The sequence below is a fragment of the Uloborus diversus genome, chromosome 5 (genome assembly GCF_026930045.1).
Source record: "Uloborus diversus isolate 005 chromosome 5, Udiv.v.3.1, whole genome shotgun sequence".
Taxonomy (NCBI): domain Eukaryota; kingdom Metazoa; phylum Arthropoda; class Arachnida; order Araneae; family Uloboridae; genus Uloborus; species Uloborus diversus.
Genome location: NC_072735.1, coordinates 177,678,628 through 177,696,702, shown reverse-complemented (window position 1 = coordinate 177,696,702; position 18,075 = coordinate 177,678,628). Strand labels below are relative to the sequence as shown.

Here is an 18,075-nt window from a genome sequence, read left to right as displayed (position 1 = left end):
GTCAAAAACAAATATTTGTCATAGTGTGATAAAATGCAGGAGACTTGCACTCCAAAGCTGTCTGTTGCTGGCAAGTTATAGCTTTTTTTTCTGCAGTGCTGTTTTTTTTTTCTTCTTCTGAAGGAAATGCCTTTTTCCCCAAGAGTAAAATTTCAATCATATTATTCTGTTGAAAATTAAATGTTATTCAAAAGAATACTGGTAACTTTAGAAGTTGAAATATATCAAATTAATCCAAGAGAAAAATTATTGATTAACAAAATTGGCAAAAATAAATGTTTCTGTTTAAACTGTAAAAACTTTTATCTGAATCAGGACTTTGAAGTGTAGACTAGACTGTTTATTCCTGTATCTGCAATTATAATTTAGGTACTTACAAAGCTTAGTTTAAACTTATTTTTAGAAAATGTTCTTGACAGTGATCTTTTATTGTTATCAAAAGTTGCAAAGACCTTATTGATCTCAAAAGCTCTTCAGCAACTCAATTTCTGAACATATGGCCTGCTGAAAGTGCTTGCAAAACTACATTCAGCCATGTTAATTAAGAAAATTCATTCATTTGAACTGATGAAATGACAAATCTCCTTTTTTTACAGCATTTTAGTTTCTTCCATGTAATCAGGAGTGAAAGTTTTCTTTCTCTAAGTAAACTTCTGTCTTTTAAAAAACATATGGAGATGAAGTAAGGCAAAACATGGTAACAATTCAACAGAAATAATCAGTAAATGAGTTTAATCTGGATTTTTTTTTGTATAAGTTAGCTTTTAATTTAAATTATACTATCATATTAAAGAGAAAATGATTACTCATTAAATAATTTCAAAAAGTAAACTGTTCTTAAATGAAGTGATGAAGATTGTTGCAATAGGGAAGTTTTCGATTTTTCAATTTTATTTTTATATGATAGAATAACATGTATGAACATCATCAGTGAAAAGATTTTTGCGATACAATAAGTAGTTTTTTTGAAAATAATTTTTAAAATTCAAGCTAATGTGACGTCAAATGGCTCAGGAAGTGATGTCATCCGCTCCAACGGACAAGGAGAAGCCGACGAAAGTGCAGTTGTCTTTGTTTGATAAGCACTTGGCATCGCGTTTCTGAAACATTAAATCTCTCATCCTCTCGGAAATATTCGAACACCATCATTGATGTTACTTGAGGAGGATTATTAGACAGTGCTTTAACGAATCCGGCCTTCATAGTGTGTTGAAGAGGATTATTAAATTTCTTAAAAATAAAAATATTGACGCACTCAAAATGTCCATAGCGACAACAGGGAATCTTCCGCGGAAGGCTGCTCCCTAGAGCTCTGTGACGTGAGCTCGTAACACTTCAGAAGAGCGCACTCGTGGGTTTTTAAAAATTCATTAAAAATCAATTGTGTTTTAAAATTTGGCGATGGGGACTTTTTGAGTTTTGAGGGTCAATTAATAATACACAATAGTCAAAATTGGAATATTTAATAGGTTGCAACTTCCCTATTTCATTGCTTTAGCAATCTTCATAATTGTTCTATATACAGTATGTTCCTTTTTAAACTGCAAGACCTTTATTTTCGCAACCGTTAGTCCTAGATGTATACTTCCAATTGCAAAAATGTTCAAAATCAGATGCAGAGTTAAGACATTGAAAGTTTGGAGTAAAATAAAAATGAATAAAAAAAAATACAAAATTGAACTTTCTGTATGGGCCCCAGGTTCCCTCACTTATATTTAGGGAAATAATCTCCATTGAAAAATAATTCCAACTCAAAAAGTTTGAGTAAAGTATGATCATTATTCACCAAGATATGAAACGTATCCTTTTCACTAGCTGTCAATAACACCTTCTGGGGGAAAATATAGCATTTAAAAAGTGTTTAAAATTATATGTGTGCATAGAGTGGTTTTTCAAATTATTTGTGGTTTTGTTGTGCGTTTTTGCTTATCAGGGCATATCATTTGCATTTATTTCTGAATAGCAATGAAAAACACAAATGCCTTGTTTTTCTTATTTTGACGACCTGTCATTCTTTGAAAGTGCGATAAGTTCCAATCTCATCTTCTGTATAGTCCCTTAAAACTTTGAACCGGAATATCTGCTTGAGTTTTGGTCACACAAATGTCAAGTTTTTTGTGTCTTAATAGTTTTCAGTGGAGATTATTTCTCTAAATATTAGTGGATCTAGAGCCCATATAAAAAGTTAAAATTTGAATTTTTTTGACTCATTTTTATTTTTGCTTCAAGCTTTCATTATCTTAACTCTGCATCTGATTTTGAACATTTTTGCAATTAGGAGTAAACTAGGACTAATGGTCGCAAAAATAAAGGTTTTGCAGGTTTAAACGGAACATCCTGTATATGTTTATGTGTTCTATTTTTGAACTCTTTTCTCAAATCTTTTATTTTTTATTTACTCATATTTGATACTTTTATTTACTCAAAACCTAAATGTGGGACAAGCCGTCTTTGTCTTTAAAAATGGTCAGTTTTACAAATTTTTGTAACTTTCACCCCTGCCTGTTACTTTTTCTGATCAGTGTTGTAACTGTTTTAATGCATTTTCAATTGAGATTTTGGATTTTTTTTTTTTTTTTTTTTGCACTGCAGTGGAGCCGAATTGATGGATTTCTACAAGATACAATTGTATTGAAAGAAATAGCTCAGAAAATCATCTGATGTAGAAACATTTTATTTCTAGGCTGGTGCTTACCAACCTTTCTTCCGTGCTCATTCTCACCACGAAACAAAGAGACGAGAACCTTGGCTCTTTGAAGGGGAATACCGAACTGCTATTCGAGATGCCATTCGAGCGCGGTATCCATTGCTGCCCTTGTGGTATACGCTTTTCTATGAAAATGAAAGAACTGGAGTACCCCCGATGAGACCAGTTTGGATGGAATTTCCAACAGAAACAATCACTTTTGATATGAATGATGAATACATTATAGGTGTGTTTTTAATTTTAATTTTTATAAATTATTTTTTTTAAAATTATGATAATATTGCATTCATTTTTGCTAGTCAAAAAAATATCCTCCCTCTCCTCCCTTTTTTGGGGAAAGAAGTACTAATTATTTCCATTTGAACTAAAACCATTTGTTTATCATTCAAAACGGGATGCCCTGATTGTTATTAATGTTTTTTTTTTTCACAAATATCATTTTTGTTGCACCGTATAATTATTTACCCTGTTTATTTAATATTTTTTACTCAAGTTATGAAATTATATATAAATCATATATTAACTGTAAATTATTTTAAAAATAAAATGTGGTTAAATGTTATTTCAGTCCCTGCTTTTTGCCATTTCACAATATTATTTGCTGCTCCTATCAAAGTAAAATAGAAATAAAAGCTTCAATAGTGTAATATACGACAGTGTCCTATGTTAATTATCTTCAATATTCGTTGAATATTAAGTCTAATGCAAAATTTTGTAATCTATGTGCCTATAATTCCTTTTTTAATTACTGCCCCATAAAAAAGTCAATAAAAAGTTATAAATGTTGTTTATGGCTATAAAAATAAGTTCAAGAAGAATTCTCTGTCAATTATACTGCAAAATTTAATAGCAGTACAATTTTTTTCTCGTGTCTGAAAATAATTTCAGCTATGAAATTCAGTGGGTAACTAATTCAGAAAAATACCTCCCTTTTGATTGCTTTCCAAGAGAATGCAGGAAAGTGAAAAGGTTATAATTTTTACAAATTCTTGCAATGCATTTAAAAAATACAAAGTGGAAAACGGAAATGGCTTTTCATGTGCTAGGTCAAAAATAGTGTTTTGTACTTACTGTCCCCTGTGTTTCTTTAAAACTGTGAACACATTTGTTTATACCATTCAATACTTTTGAGCAACAGTTTCTGCATTATCACTCATATAAACTGATTTGGGAAAATTATTTTTACTTTCTTCTATATCTAATATATAGAAGAAAGTATTGGATTCGTGCAAATTTTCGAATTTCAAATTTTGACGGATTCGAACGTTTTGAGGTGTGCTGAGTCAATTTCGACTATTTTTGGAAAATGTCTGTCTGTCTGTGTATGTATGTGTGTGTGTGTGTATGTATGTGTGTGTGTATGTATGTGTGTGTGTGTATGTGTGTGTGTGTGTCACGTCTGTGTGTGACCAGTTTTTTGTGGCCGCTCTACAGCAAAAACTACCGCATGAAATCGAACGAAATTTGGTACACATATGTGCCCCTATGTGAACTTGAGCCCATTGGTTTTTGGCGCGAATTCCTCCAAGGGGGGTGGAGCAATGGGACGTTTTTCGAGTTACGCGTGCTTGCTATTCCTCAGGAAGTAACTGGCGGAATCAAACAAAATTTGGTCCATATGTTGCCATTAACAAGAACAGGTGCTGATTCAATTTTGGTGTCAATAACTCAAACGGGGGTTGAGCTATAGAACGTTTTTCGTCGTCAATTGTGCCTGCTGTATCTCAAGAAATAATGAACGGAATGAAAGAAAAATTTATCGGCAAGTACCCCTTAGTGGGTATAAGAGCTGATTTTATTTTGGTGTCAACAGCTAAAAAGGGGGTAGCGCAATCGCCCGTTCTTTTTTTCCATTGTGAGTGCCCTATCTCAAGAAGTAATGCTACGTTCTGGTTGAAATTTGGAATATATGGGAATCTATATGTAAACAGGCTTTGGTTCAACTTTGGCGCCAATTGCGCCAAGAGGTGCTGATTTATTTTTATTGTCATTATTTTTTAGCGAATAAAAAGTTTTATTAATGCAACAATAAGAAAGATAAATCGTAATAGATTGTCGTCTGCGTATTTCTCGTGATTTTAATTGTATGGAAATGATCGGAAATATTATCTCAATGATTTAAAATTTTTAACTGTTGCCATCTTATGTTTGTTAACAAATAAAATATTTGTAATTAATTCAAGCAAGGCTTTTAAAATAACTTTCAATTTTTGCTCTTTGCTTTGCTTTTGCAATAATTCAGACATTGGGATGGTCGTCAAGTTTTTGCATGTGTAATTTTGTTTTTGTTGGGAATATTGCTTCCTCGTCAAGCGTGGGGAGGGATCAGAAAAAAAAAAAGAAAAATATAGAAGGAAGTTTCGTGATGGCCACAACATACTACTTTTCTTTGTCAGAACTTGAAGGTTTTAGACTTCAATTAAGTAAAATCTTACTTTGAAGCGAAGTAATATTTCTGGAAAGTAAAAACTTAGTAAGCATACGCTCCTGTGACCGAAAATGATGCATCAATTTCGACACTAGTTTGCAGTTGGTGATCTAGTTTTAATAACTGCAGGGAAAAAATGTCAAATTTTGTTTTAATTGTGATATATTTTTATGATTTCCCCCCCTTTGCTTGTCAATTAATAACTAATGTGATGGTGGATTTCATACAATATTTACTTGCTGTTTCTCTTGAATTAAATTTTCTCTTTAGAAATTTTAAAATCTTGAACACATTTATCAAAAAAAAAAAAAAATAATCCAAATTCATTTTTTTTTTAATTTTGAGGGCATTTGAAGCACTGGTAAAATTTGTCATTGCCGTTGCTTTAATATCTACTTTTGATTATGTTTTTGTTTTCACTATTTATGTATGATATTCATCGTAATTTTTGCAGCACTGTCATTAGTTATCCTGCTTAATTTTAAGATTAACTTTAAAAAACAATTGTGGAAGTTTCAACAGAGCCAAACTTTCAGTTAATCATCAAAAGGGCAAAATATAAATTATTAAAAAAGATCAAGTGTATGACAAGAGGTGATAGAAATAGAGTGACAAATTAATATGAGTGAAAGTAAACTGGAAAAATAGCGAGACATCTGGCAATGTGTGTGTGTCATAATATTTCAAGGCGACTACTGATAGTAGAACTCTTATCAGCACTGGTAGAGAAAATGTACCAGATATTTTTCTTGATTAAAAAAAAAAAGTAAAAATGTTATTTTCCCCCAAATTTTTTTTTAATTATGTTTGAAACTATAACACCACATGCAAGTTCACATGGTCAACTTTTGACAACTTGAAGTCTTAAGGAACTGGTTGAAACCTTCGAGATATTGATAGTTTGAGTTATGAAAAGTTCCCAAAGCCTTTTCAAAAGAAATGTTCAAGTTATAAGTCGACAACTTATCTAAAGCTGTCTGTATTTGGTAGTCTTTCAAATATTGTCAAGTTAGCTTTGAACCTAGCGAAGGTAATATATGCTGATTCTATAACTAAAAAAATCTCTACTTTCTTATGCAGGATCATGTCTTCTTGTTAGGCCTGTTTTGGAAGAATCAGTTGTCAATGTGAACGTCTATTTCCCTGGAACAAATGAGGTTTGTTGTTTAATTAGAAAGCTACTTAAATATATTTACTTTATTCAAACATAGAGTATAGTTATGAAAGGCTCATTTCAGTGAAGATTGTTTCCAATTGTGGACTTTTCACTAAGCTCTGAAGTTCTAAAAACGACCACAAAATTTCATAGTTGTAACATTGAAACGTTCAAAAATTTTTGAAGTCCAAAATTGAATATACAGTAGAATACCTTTATAATGCAATTCTCTCGCACAACTTTTCAGAAGTAAACAATAGGTTTTTAAGTTTAAAAAATCCCTTTGTTTTGCCTTGCTAACATAAAAATTGTTAGGAAAATTAAATTGTGAAACAGTTTTTCATCTTTCCAGCTTACTTCAAAGCTTTAAAATGAAAATTAATATTCACAGTAAAGAGAAAATATCCGATGGCTCTTAAAAATGCAGCTGTTATGCAAACCATGAAGCTGGCAGAAGTGCAGGATAATTCACTTTCTTTTAATTGTAAAACATATTTATTTGTGAAAGATTAGTTGTATAATTAGTGTTTTAATACTCATTGCAGATAGAACTAATTCTGAAGTGCTAATTTATATATATTCTGAACATTAGTTTCAAAATTTGTGAAATGACCTATATGATGCCAAAACCTGTATAACTGTAGTGATATCCAATGGTTTTGCCCATAGGCAGATTAGTTATAATTCTCCAATTTTCAGGAGGAGAAAAAAAAACCCCTGCATATAAGGTTATTTTTCTTTTTGGAGCAAAATTAGAAGTGTTTTGATACATTTTTTGAAATTAAAAGTTTTGAAAATAATGAAAAATGTACAATTTATATATTTTTTCAAAAAAAAACTTTTTGCAATCTTAGTTTTGCGACTTTGCTATTTCAATTTTGGCTAACTATTGTTTTCATTCCAAATGGATTGCATTCTGCTTTGTATACTACACTATAAGTGTTTTTGTATGATTTTCTTGCTGTCAGTTCTTTAGAAAATTCACTTCCCAACTGTTGAGGTTCCCGTATTTTCCCCAGTGGTTAAGCTTTTTCTATAATTAAAATCATTTAGTAGTCAAATGGTGTAAAATTCTTGCATAATCTGTCAATATTTATTTCTTTGGGGTTTAGCTAAAATAGTTTCTCTATATATAAAAAAGTAACATCAAATAAATTGTGAAAGGACGTCTGTGGTACGCCTGCGTCCAGGAGATCCCATAACACTTACAGCCTTGAAATCATGTACAAAATTACATCGAACCCCGGAGATTTGCACCTGGGGTTTTTTATTTAAAATTTTGAATTAGTTTTTTCTTAATAAATTTTTTAAGCCGAAATTTCACTTAAATTGCATATTAAAGGGATGAAAAGTTTCCGATATATATCCCTTAACATTTTATGTTGTTCCAAAGAAATTTTTTTCTGCATCAAAATAAATTAAAATCATTTAGTAGCCAGATGGTGTAAAATGTGGCTGAATATATCAATATTTGTTTCTTTGGGGCTTAGATTGTAAGTATTAGAAACTCTTCTTGAAACCGAATTTCACAAAATCCATAAGTTTTTAACAGAATATATCTAAAGACTTTTGTTGCAAAACTTTGGATCTTCCCTTCATTACATAAAGTAGGTTTTCATTGTTTTCCCCCCTGGCAAGGAATTTCCCATGTTACTATGCTGCTCATATTTTGAATTACTGAATCTGTGACATTTGAGTTTCGAATTTAAAAATTCTTAAAAGATAGTTTTGTATAGTGGGATAAATTATTGTGTTAGTATTAGTTTTAAAGTATCTAAATTTGCCTGTTGAATAAAGGAAAAGAAAAAGCCTGCTATTAATTTTAATATCTTGTATTTTAAGCCCTGTTATCTTCACCTAACGTAAAGCTGAAATTTTATAGCAATTTTTTTTAATGTTGATTGTTCCGCATTTTTTTTTTTTTTGTTATCCAAAGAATTTAGTAATAAATTTTAGTTAAAATGTATTGCTAAAATGTTCCAATTTATTCTGCATTTCTTGTTTATGCACAGAAACATGTATTAAATAATTACATATTTCATAGAATACTTTCTTTCGTTTCTTTGTATTAAAAGCTTCTACATTGTTTTAGGTTTGGTATGATATCATCACCCACGAAAAATATGACGGAGGTCAATCTGTTTCAGTCTCGGCTCCATTAAGTAAAGTTAGTACATGCTTAATATTTCATTTCTCTTGTTTTTATGCAATTTTTATGGCTTCTTTTGCAAGGTTCTAATTTTTAAAACTGTTTTTAGATTCCTGTTTATCAACGAGGTGGAACGATAATTCCTAAAAAGGGAAGAATAAGAAGAAGTTCATCACTCACATACAATGATCCATATACATTAGTCATAGCATTGGATAAGTCAGTAAGTAACAATAGTTTGATTGAATAATTTACAGTGGAACTTTAATAGTTTTTAGGGGGGGGGGGTGGAAAGAGAAATTGGTACTCTATCAATTTGTACATGGATTTGAGCCATTTTTTTTAAAGTGCGACAAATCCATTTATTAATAATAGGGAGATAATAATAATCTATACATAAATGGCTACTTCTGTATGTATGTCTGGGGTAAGCTTCAAAACTACTGGACCGGTATTAACAATTTTTTCACCATAGATAGCTACATTATTAGGAAGCAACATAGGCTATAATGTATTTCTAAGAAACTCAGTTTAAAAAAGTTATGATGGATAACAGTAAATTTCATGCAATTTCCCCATTAAATGAATTAATATAAAACTCATTGTTACAAAAATTCGTTGCCTAACAACAGCAATACTAATAGTAATCAGAATGAAAATTTTAAATCAAGGCTTCTCTGGAACAAGCATAACATTTATTGCTTTCTTAGGAATTGTATCCTCATCTTCTTTACTAATAAAAAAGCTAAAAGTCTGGATCTGTCTCTGTCAGGGTCTTTGATGCGCATAGCGCCTAGACCGATTTGCATGAAATTTGCTACAAAATTAGTTTGTAGCATGGAGATGTGCACCTAGAAGCGATTTTTTGACAATTCGATTTTGCTCTTTTTCAATTCCAATTTTAAGAACATTTTCCCAAGCAAAATTGTCATAAGATGGACGAGTAAATTACCAAGTTTTCATAATGTGGAACCGTAACATGAGCAAGCCAATCGGCGAGAAATTGACCATATATTATTTGTAAACATAAACCAAATTGAACCAAAAGACCTTTTAATTTTCTACTACGGGCAAAGCCGTGCGTGCACCACTAGTTTTAAATAAAACTTAAAGTGAAGTCACTATGTGTAACAATTAAGTGCTAAATAAAGAAATAAAAAGGGGGGAAATATAGAGTCCCGATATTTGGAAGATGGAAGTTCTATTTTGTTAAAACTGATTTTTGAAACATCTTACCTTTAACAACTCTCAGTAACAAAAAAAAAAAGGACTTTCCTCACTTTCAAAATAAACAACCCATTTGTGGAAAAAATCTATTTTTTCATGTTAAAGGCCATGTACCACTGAGACATGAGAGAAGGTCTAGTCATGCAACCGGATGGCATTTAACATTTTCAAGTTATTGTTGTTACTAAATTTTATTTTTCTGATTTGCGATTGTAGCAGTTTTAACCTATTTTAATCAACATTGAAAGCTCATTATTCAACAATTTATATTTTAGGGTACTCATGCCAATGGAACATTGTATATAGATGACTTCAATTCATTTAAATACAGAGAAGGAAACTTCTTACTACTTAAATTTAGCTTTGAAAAAAATATAATTAGTTCCAAGTAAGTGCTTTTTTTTTTGAATTTGTTGTGTGTTTTTATACTACTTATTATTTTTTGCGCAAAATTTGAGTAGAATGTTATCATGACACATGAATGAATCATTCATGTGTGCTCATTTTCATAGATAATTTAAAACCTTCAAATAATTTATTTTCTTGGAAAAAAACAATATTAAAGGCACAAGCTAGGTTGACCGACTAGTGGAAAAAAATCTCCTACATGTAATTTTACATATGATTTGCATGATCATCTCTTAATGTTCTTATTGTTCTTTGGATATTTTTTTTATAAATTTCATCTTCTGTGAGCAAATGTTATGAACAAGAATTAGTCATGGAAAAACTTAGCAAAAAAATTTTTTCTGTAAAAGTTTGAGTAAGTAAAGTTTCAAGAAAAAATTATATTATAGTCTTTAGTTTAATGTAGTAACACATTTTTAGTTGAACAAATATTAAAATACAGTCGAGTCCCGACTTACGTGAGGAATTCTTTCCAAGACTCTCGCTTAAGTCGAAATTTCGCGTTGTGAAAAAATACATGCATACAAATTTTTTAAGCATACCAAATACTTTTAGACACTTATAAACACCCCTCAAACTACTCTAAAGCATTCCTTAACCATGCACTAGTTTCTTGCATAAAGAACTGAACTTTTACTGTATTTAAAAAATAAAAAACTTATTCAACATGAAATACTGTTCAGATGTACAAAATCAGTAATCAATGGGAATGAAGACATAAAATAAAACAACACGGTATGCACAGCATGTAGTAAAAGTAAAGTAATGCACTATAATACATAGCAGTAGGTACAGTAGCAATATTTAAGAGTTAAAAAATGAAGATAGTGATTTATGTTCCATGATCAGATCGTTATTCTTATCTAATACATTTTAAAATACGGTTGCTTTGCCTTTTTTTTTATAACGTTTCAATTTGTGGCAATATCTCCTCTTCCTGATCACTTTATTAATCCACAATACATGAGCAGCTTCCATTTTCTTAATAGTTACTTTGCTAAGACTGCTCTGAAAGCTTCAATATTGAAACTAAGTTCTGAACTTTTACGGATATCTTTTTGTTTTGACTTATATTGTACGTATGGAGGATTCACTCACACTAATTGTTGCGCTACCGTTGACGTTTTGTAGTTGTTCAAGCATGTCTAGAATCTTAGCCTTTTTAAAAATTTTTTTATCAGAAGCTCTCTTTTTCTTCCCATCTTCACAAACTTGAGATGAAGGTGGCACGAAGGTACCATTATATTTCATCAACTTTTATATTTAGAATGAAAAAAATAAATAAATGAAAGATACTAAGTGGTTCTTCAATGCAGTAGGCTAGTTTGGTGTAGGAACTTTGACTGTTAGTGATGCTTAAAGGGATGTTATAACATTCACAAAATCAATATTTAGCAGCCAATAACGAAGCTTATGCTTCCTTCCGGAAAAATTCGTATTCTGGGCGAAAAATTTGCGCTAGCTCTAAAATTCGTCACTCGTGAAAAATTTACGTTCTAGCCATTTTGCGTTGGTGAAATCGCGTTGCAGCAGGAGTCAACTGTGAATGAATTAACCTTAATAATATTAAAAGATAAATGAGTTGCTCATCATTACAAGTTTGACTTTGTCCAGGAACTAATTCTGGGGAAGCAAAATTGTAAAATGTAAAAACAATCAAAGTGCTCATAATTATTCGTAAGTCATTAAATTCTATCCATAATGAATAAAATTAATAATGTATGGGTAGAGAAGACAAATCATTAATCTTTTAAGTGCTAATGTTCCCAAATAGGAACATCATATGAAAAAGTATTTAAAAAAAAATCATTAAGACAGATAAGACAGATTTAAAAAAAATAAATTATTTATTAGAAATAGACTTGATTTTTTTACAATAAAAATTGTCCTTTTCAAATATGGTTGTCTAAAAAAATTCAGTAAAACATCCATTTTTGTCTATTTTCTCTGAAAAAGATAAAAAAAACTTTATTTTTTTTAACTATGAGTTGTGTAAAAAGTATCGACTTCAGCACATGTTTAACATGTTGGCAAACACTAATGGCTTTAATCAAAGTTTTAAAATATTCTATTTATTTTGTTAGTCTAGTTTGTTTAAATGATTTTATTTTTACATTATTAAGGATATAAACACTTTTATTTTTACTAGAATTTTAGAAGGCAAGTTCAAGACAAGTGCTTGGCTAGAAAAAATTATCATCGTGGGGCTAGAAAAAGCTCCTAAATCTATTATACTTTTTAATAAAAGTAAGTTTCTCTTGTTTACTTTTCATATTGAAATATATTGCTATGTTATGAAGTTAAAAATATATGTACCATCAAATGAAAGGAGTTTGTAACAGCAGGGGTTAGATTCCGCCAAATAGATTGGCATAACTATAACTCTTAAAGGTAGGAGGCTGTATAACACAGGCATGACCAACCTGAAACACATGCTACAGTGTCATACAACTGAGCATTTACCGTGGCACGCACAGACTTATTGAAAAATTTTAAAAAGTTAGAAAATTTAGTTCTCAAAAAATTTGTTAATCTCTAAAAACTTGACTCACATTTGAAGTAAAGCAATAAAATCCTCCTTTTGATTAATTTAAATTTTAAGATAAGCGTAGTTCTAAGATGACATGTGCCAGGATATTAGCTTACAATTTAGTTTTTGCTTAGTTAAGCATATTTCTTTGTTACATGAATGAAAATTTTGATATTGTGGTAAATTCTTTGTTTGTGCCAAATAATTTCAACTACAGAAAATGATTTTTTAAAGAATTTAAAATTTTAATCTAAGTTAAGAAAGCAGATTGGACAAAATTAGGTTCTTTACAAAAATCATTTTGTTTCTCAAGTGTTTTTTTATTGATGCCTATTAGAAATTTTGTTTAGAATGTGATTTCTCTTGAATTGTATTGACATTACTTAATCATCTTTTTCAGACTCTAAAACAGAACTTATTTCTAAATATGATGAAAATCAACATCTTTTAACTATACGCAAGCCTGGAGTTAATATTGGGGAAGAATGGAAGATAACTCTCTAAACGTTTTCTTAGGTTTATTCAAGTAAGTGATAATTGTAAAAGTTTCATTTTATTAAAGTATAAATTTATAGCTTTATAATATCAGTGTTTGTTTTTCTCTTTCTTTTTGATGCATATTTTTTAATGTTTACAAACATTTTGATAATTCATGCCTTTTGAACAATTTCATGTCAGTTAAACCTTTGTGCATAAAAAGTAAAATAAGAAATAACTTTAGATAGCATAATTGCAGATTACTGCAGACACTTGTTTAGGCGTCTCAAGGTATGCCTTTTTCAAAGCAAAAGAAATGAGCTCATGCATGAAAAATTTTCATCCATAAGCTCAATTCTTTTGCATCAAAAAAGACATTCCCTGTGACTTCAAAACACATGTTCCCAGTAATTTGCAATTTGACGGTGTTATTTCTTATTTTAATTCCATTTCAAATCAATCAAAAATAGTAAATTTTTAATCTTGTTTCTAATTCCGACACAATTTGATGTGAAGGACACATATGACAGGATCAGTAATCTTGCCAATTTTTAGATTTCTATTTTGAAAATTTTCAAGTACAGGGCTGTAAAAAGACTCGAAATGTGTGACACCGAAAAGCATATACCTGTGAATGTCTGCAACTTCTCGCCTAATTATAGTAGAATGAAAATTTTGAAAACTTTGTAAAGCTAAGGAGTAGCACTTTCTAATTCTATATTCTAAGCTTAAAATTCCTAATACATACTTTTTAGTGATTGGTTTACTCTAAATTTTTAATAGCAACTTTTAAACTCCCCTTCCCCCCTAAACTATTTTTAAAACAAAATTTTCTTTTTGCCATCATGAGACTGCCGATTCTTTTCTTTTGAATTTATTTCCATTGCATCAAAATGAATTTGGTACAAAGGATAAGAACCCTTGAATACAATAATACAGAAAAGTACATTCACAACTTGTTCAGAAGACTGGTGAAATGCTGATTTTTACTGAAGGCAATAAAGGGACATTTATATCTTTTGACCTTGAAATTCAGAAAGCTTAATGATCCTCATCCTCATTTCTCCAACTTCAGACTCCTTTACTGTGTTAGCTTGAAAAGTTTCACTTTTGAAGAACTTGTTTCTCTTGTGTTATCGAAAATTTGTTTCTCTTTCACATTTATCTTTAACGTTATATTGCAAAAGCGGAAAGGAGTTTATGTGCCTGAAATAGAAGACAATGAGTGAGTGGTGTAATAGCAAAGAAAGAGTTAATTTTATCTTGAGCGTCTTCTCACACTTATTTCAATTGTTTGTTTGATTTCAGTTACTAATTCTCTCTTGTCCGTGTCCTTCCACCTTCCCCGCCCCCTTATTCCTCAAGATTTCCCTCCACTGGTTTTTGAGCGTCATATCAAAAAGTGACAGATCTGGAATTTGACAAATGAACATTTTTTTTTGAGTAAACTCAGAAGTAAAGTAGTTTAAATTAGTCGATAAAAGTAAAGGAAAAATTAATAAGTTTGAGACTTAGGTTTTTGGTCTAAATGGGTTTAACTAGAAGTATGTTTTGTCAAGAATTAAAGGTGTAAATTTTTAGCATGCATTCAAGCAGCACAGTGAATAAACCCATACATTCATTGTCATGAAATCAATGCTCATCAGTGCTACAGTGATGTATTTGACCTTTTGCTGCTGCAACCAGGGTTGGCAAGTTTCTGCCGAGGCGGTTAAAACCACTGGTAGAAACCGGTTAAAACCGGCATGGCAAAAACCACTTTCTGCCGTATTTGCAGCAGAAACTGGCAAAAACTCACAAAATGACAAAAAAAAAAAAAAAAAAAATACTGACATACAATAGAAAATGCATGGAAAAACATAATTAGTTTTTAACCCCAAAGCACACTTTAATTACAATATCTTCACAGTTAAAACTTAAATGTGACATTGTTTTAACACTGCAGTTGCCTCTTAGAAAAGTTGTTTTCTAAACTCTAAACAGTTTCTCAATTTAATGTGCACAAACAAGAAATTTTAGAATATTCTTGCTACAGAAGAGCTAGTAGACAATGCATCAAAGAACAAGTAATGTTTGTGAAACTTTCATCTATTGCATATTTTTCTAAACTGGTCCACCATGTAGTAACTGAGGTAATGGTAAAAATTTGACTGGAAAAATAAGTTTTAAGAAATAGGGCCAATTTTTTTTTATAAAGCTGTGACATAGCGACAAAATCTACGTTAATATTGGCAAGTAAAATTCTGGCACTTTCTTGAAGCACACAATAATTTCAATCACAAGCAATTTAGACGAAGCATATAAGCAAGCAAATTACAATCAGTGATGCCTGTTTAATTCTGTATGTCACTCCTATTTCCTGAGCAACCATATTATTTCTCGTCCTTTGTAATATTAATCCAAATTTTTCGAGCATCTGCAATGGAAAAGTTCCTTTTCTGAACTAAATCAAGGGCACTAGCATAGGATTTTATTTTTTAAAATGATGAAATGAAGTTTCATTTTTTAGTTAACTTAAACGAATATCATTTAACAATTACTTTAGTTATTAAAGACGCTTTTCAGTTTTTGCTGGTTTTTACCGATTATAACCAGTTTCTGCCACTGGCACGGCAAAAACTAGTTTCTGCCGGCAGAAAGCCAACCCTGGCTGCAACACTGGTCATGTGGTACTGCATGATTCCAAAAATTGTTTTGTTGCTTCGTTTCGTGTATGTTCCATCTTTTTTAGTTTTATACTTCAAAAAATATACAGTTGGCTCTCTGTTTAACGACGCCCTATTAAAGGACGGCTTTTCACGGTCCCAGATGGTCCACTATAGTGTTAAAAGCATTCTATTTAAGGACGTTTTTTGTGGTCCCTTGAAAGTCGTGAAACTTAGAACCAACTATATTTTGAAACTTAAATCCATGAGCGCTAGCTTTGTTTAGTAACTGAATAATTCTTTTTAAAAAAGATAATGTAATGTAATTGGAAAAATTGTTCATGTCTATTAAAAAAACTCCATTTATAATCTATGAACATTTTACTCCTTATTTTAGATTTGTATTACACAAGAAAAATCAACTTATCTTTCATCTCCACGAAGGAACAAACACAAAACTGAGGTGTTATATTATTTGAAAAATCACAAGTTTTTGTAACTGAAAAAATTTGTTAAACTTTTCTTCTTGCTGTGTACATGATATGCATTTTAAAGTTTATTATCTGATAAGTTGAGAAAGCTTTTCTTCATGCACAGAAAAAAAATAAATAGGAAAAAAAAAAGAAACATGCTTCATATTCAAATTGATAGTGTTGAACTCAATGCCTTAAAGCTTAAACTCGGATTATTCCTAATAGATGTTTTGGAATTATTATTTTTTTTAATTACTTTTTTTAAACATAATTTTCTGTCCAAAAATGCAGTGCTGTCTAATCTTGCCATAGTGAATTTTGAAAGATTGCTTTTTTTTTTTTAAATCAGAGTTTTTATGACTTAAATGTAACTTTGACATTGAAAGTTTTTGAATTTTTTTTAATGTCTGAAAATGTTTTTGAACTTCACAGCTAGAGATATTTAATGACTTGTTTACGTATTTTAATGAATTCATCATGTGTGAAAATTTTAAGAATTAAAAATTTCATGATTTCTCCCATACCCTATTTTCAATTAACTAATTATTTATTACTTTATTATCGTTATTTATTTTAAAAAAAAGTAATGTGGCTTACTGTGTAGTCAGGAGGCAGAAACATTCAATAATATATGTTAAGAATGGAACTACATCTTCCAAACGTTTGTAGAATGAAAAAAAAAATCTTAGAATTAAAAGGTATTTATGCTAGATTAAGGAGACTTATTATTTTCTGTATTCGAAATTCTTGAGTAGCAGAGTTCACTTTCATTATTTAACCTGGTTTTCGAGTTCAATCTTGACTTGTTTGAATTCATTGTAACCTAGCTTTCTCTCTAATTTTCACTGAAACAAGATTTAAACTGCAAAAATAAATATTTTTTTTTCCTTTTCCTTTTTTTTTGATAGTTGAAATGCAGGTACTTGGGAAGCAAGAAAAAAAAAAAAAAGCTTAAAGTAGTTTGACATGAATTAGTTTCCTTAAAACGTAAGGTATTATAAGTTATATACATTCTATAAAATTTGTTCTGTGGCCAAATATATATTTTTGCAAAATTTGTGTTTGTAGCAATTGTTGTTCAAAAAAATAATTAAGTAATCATTTCAAAAGCATTTTCCTGTGATAGAAACAATTGTGTATATTTCCAGATAAAATGAATTTTATTTTTCGCTTAGGTACTTCCTATATGTGTTTCGATTCTTCAATCACTGTTTGTACTACCCCCCCCCCCTTTTTTTTTGGCAAGTGGAAAAAAAAAAAAACACCCACAATTTTAAAACGTAAAAACTGAATGCTTAATGTATGAATGGAATAATTGCACTTAACAAACTTTAAAAAAAAAACCTTTTGTGTATGTATTCATATTAAAATTAAATTTTCATGTTAAAAATTTCTCTTAAGTTTTGAGTGTTACTAGATTTTAATTGTTGATCATATTAGTTATAGTGTTTGATTCAAAACTTTATGCTGTAAATAAATTATAAAATGTTTGTCTAATGTATTTTGCTAGCTGCAATCCTTTTTAGCATTAAGTTGGAATAAATAAGCAGGATCATATTGAATGAACTTACGAAATTGTAAGCGAGGTATCTTATTTTTTTCTAGCTACAATTATTGTCTCATAATGTGCATATAAAGCTGAATATCTTTTGTCAAATTAAAATTTTATTCCATCAAAAAAGTAAGGTTTGATCATTCACATCTCACTTTTAGTTCAAATCTTATTGTTTAAATTGTAAAACAGTATTTCTGAAAAGTTAACTAAATTTAAATTGTTTTATGTGGATTTTTTTTTTTATTTTATTCAATTAGGTCGCAATTTTGCAACAACAATTCTCTCTCTAAATTGATTTTGTTCTTGTTATTATTACTAAC

The 18,075-nt window shown here is 30.1% G+C and overlaps 1 protein-coding gene across 1 annotated transcript in view; it reads left to right on the top strand.

The window, feature by feature from the left end:
• LOC129223391 (neutral alpha-glucosidase AB-like) overlaps positions 1 to 16,529 on the top strand; it is a 59,244-nt gene extending 42,715 nt beyond the window's left edge. Inside the window, 8 exon segments of the mRNA XM_054857982.1 lie at positions 2,684 to 2,933; positions 6,216 to 6,292; positions 8,384 to 8,458; positions 8,550 to 8,663; positions 9,943 to 10,055; positions 12,225 to 12,322; positions 13,006 to 13,131; positions 16,125 to 16,529. Coding sequence (XP_054713957.1) covers positions 2,684 to 2,933; positions 6,216 to 6,292; positions 8,384 to 8,458; positions 8,550 to 8,663; positions 9,943 to 10,055; positions 12,225 to 12,322; positions 13,006 to 13,109 — 831 coding nt within the window. The 3' untranslated portion in view covers positions 13,110 to 13,131; positions 16,125 to 16,529.
• Positions 16,530 to 18,075: the final 1,546 nt, after the last annotated feature.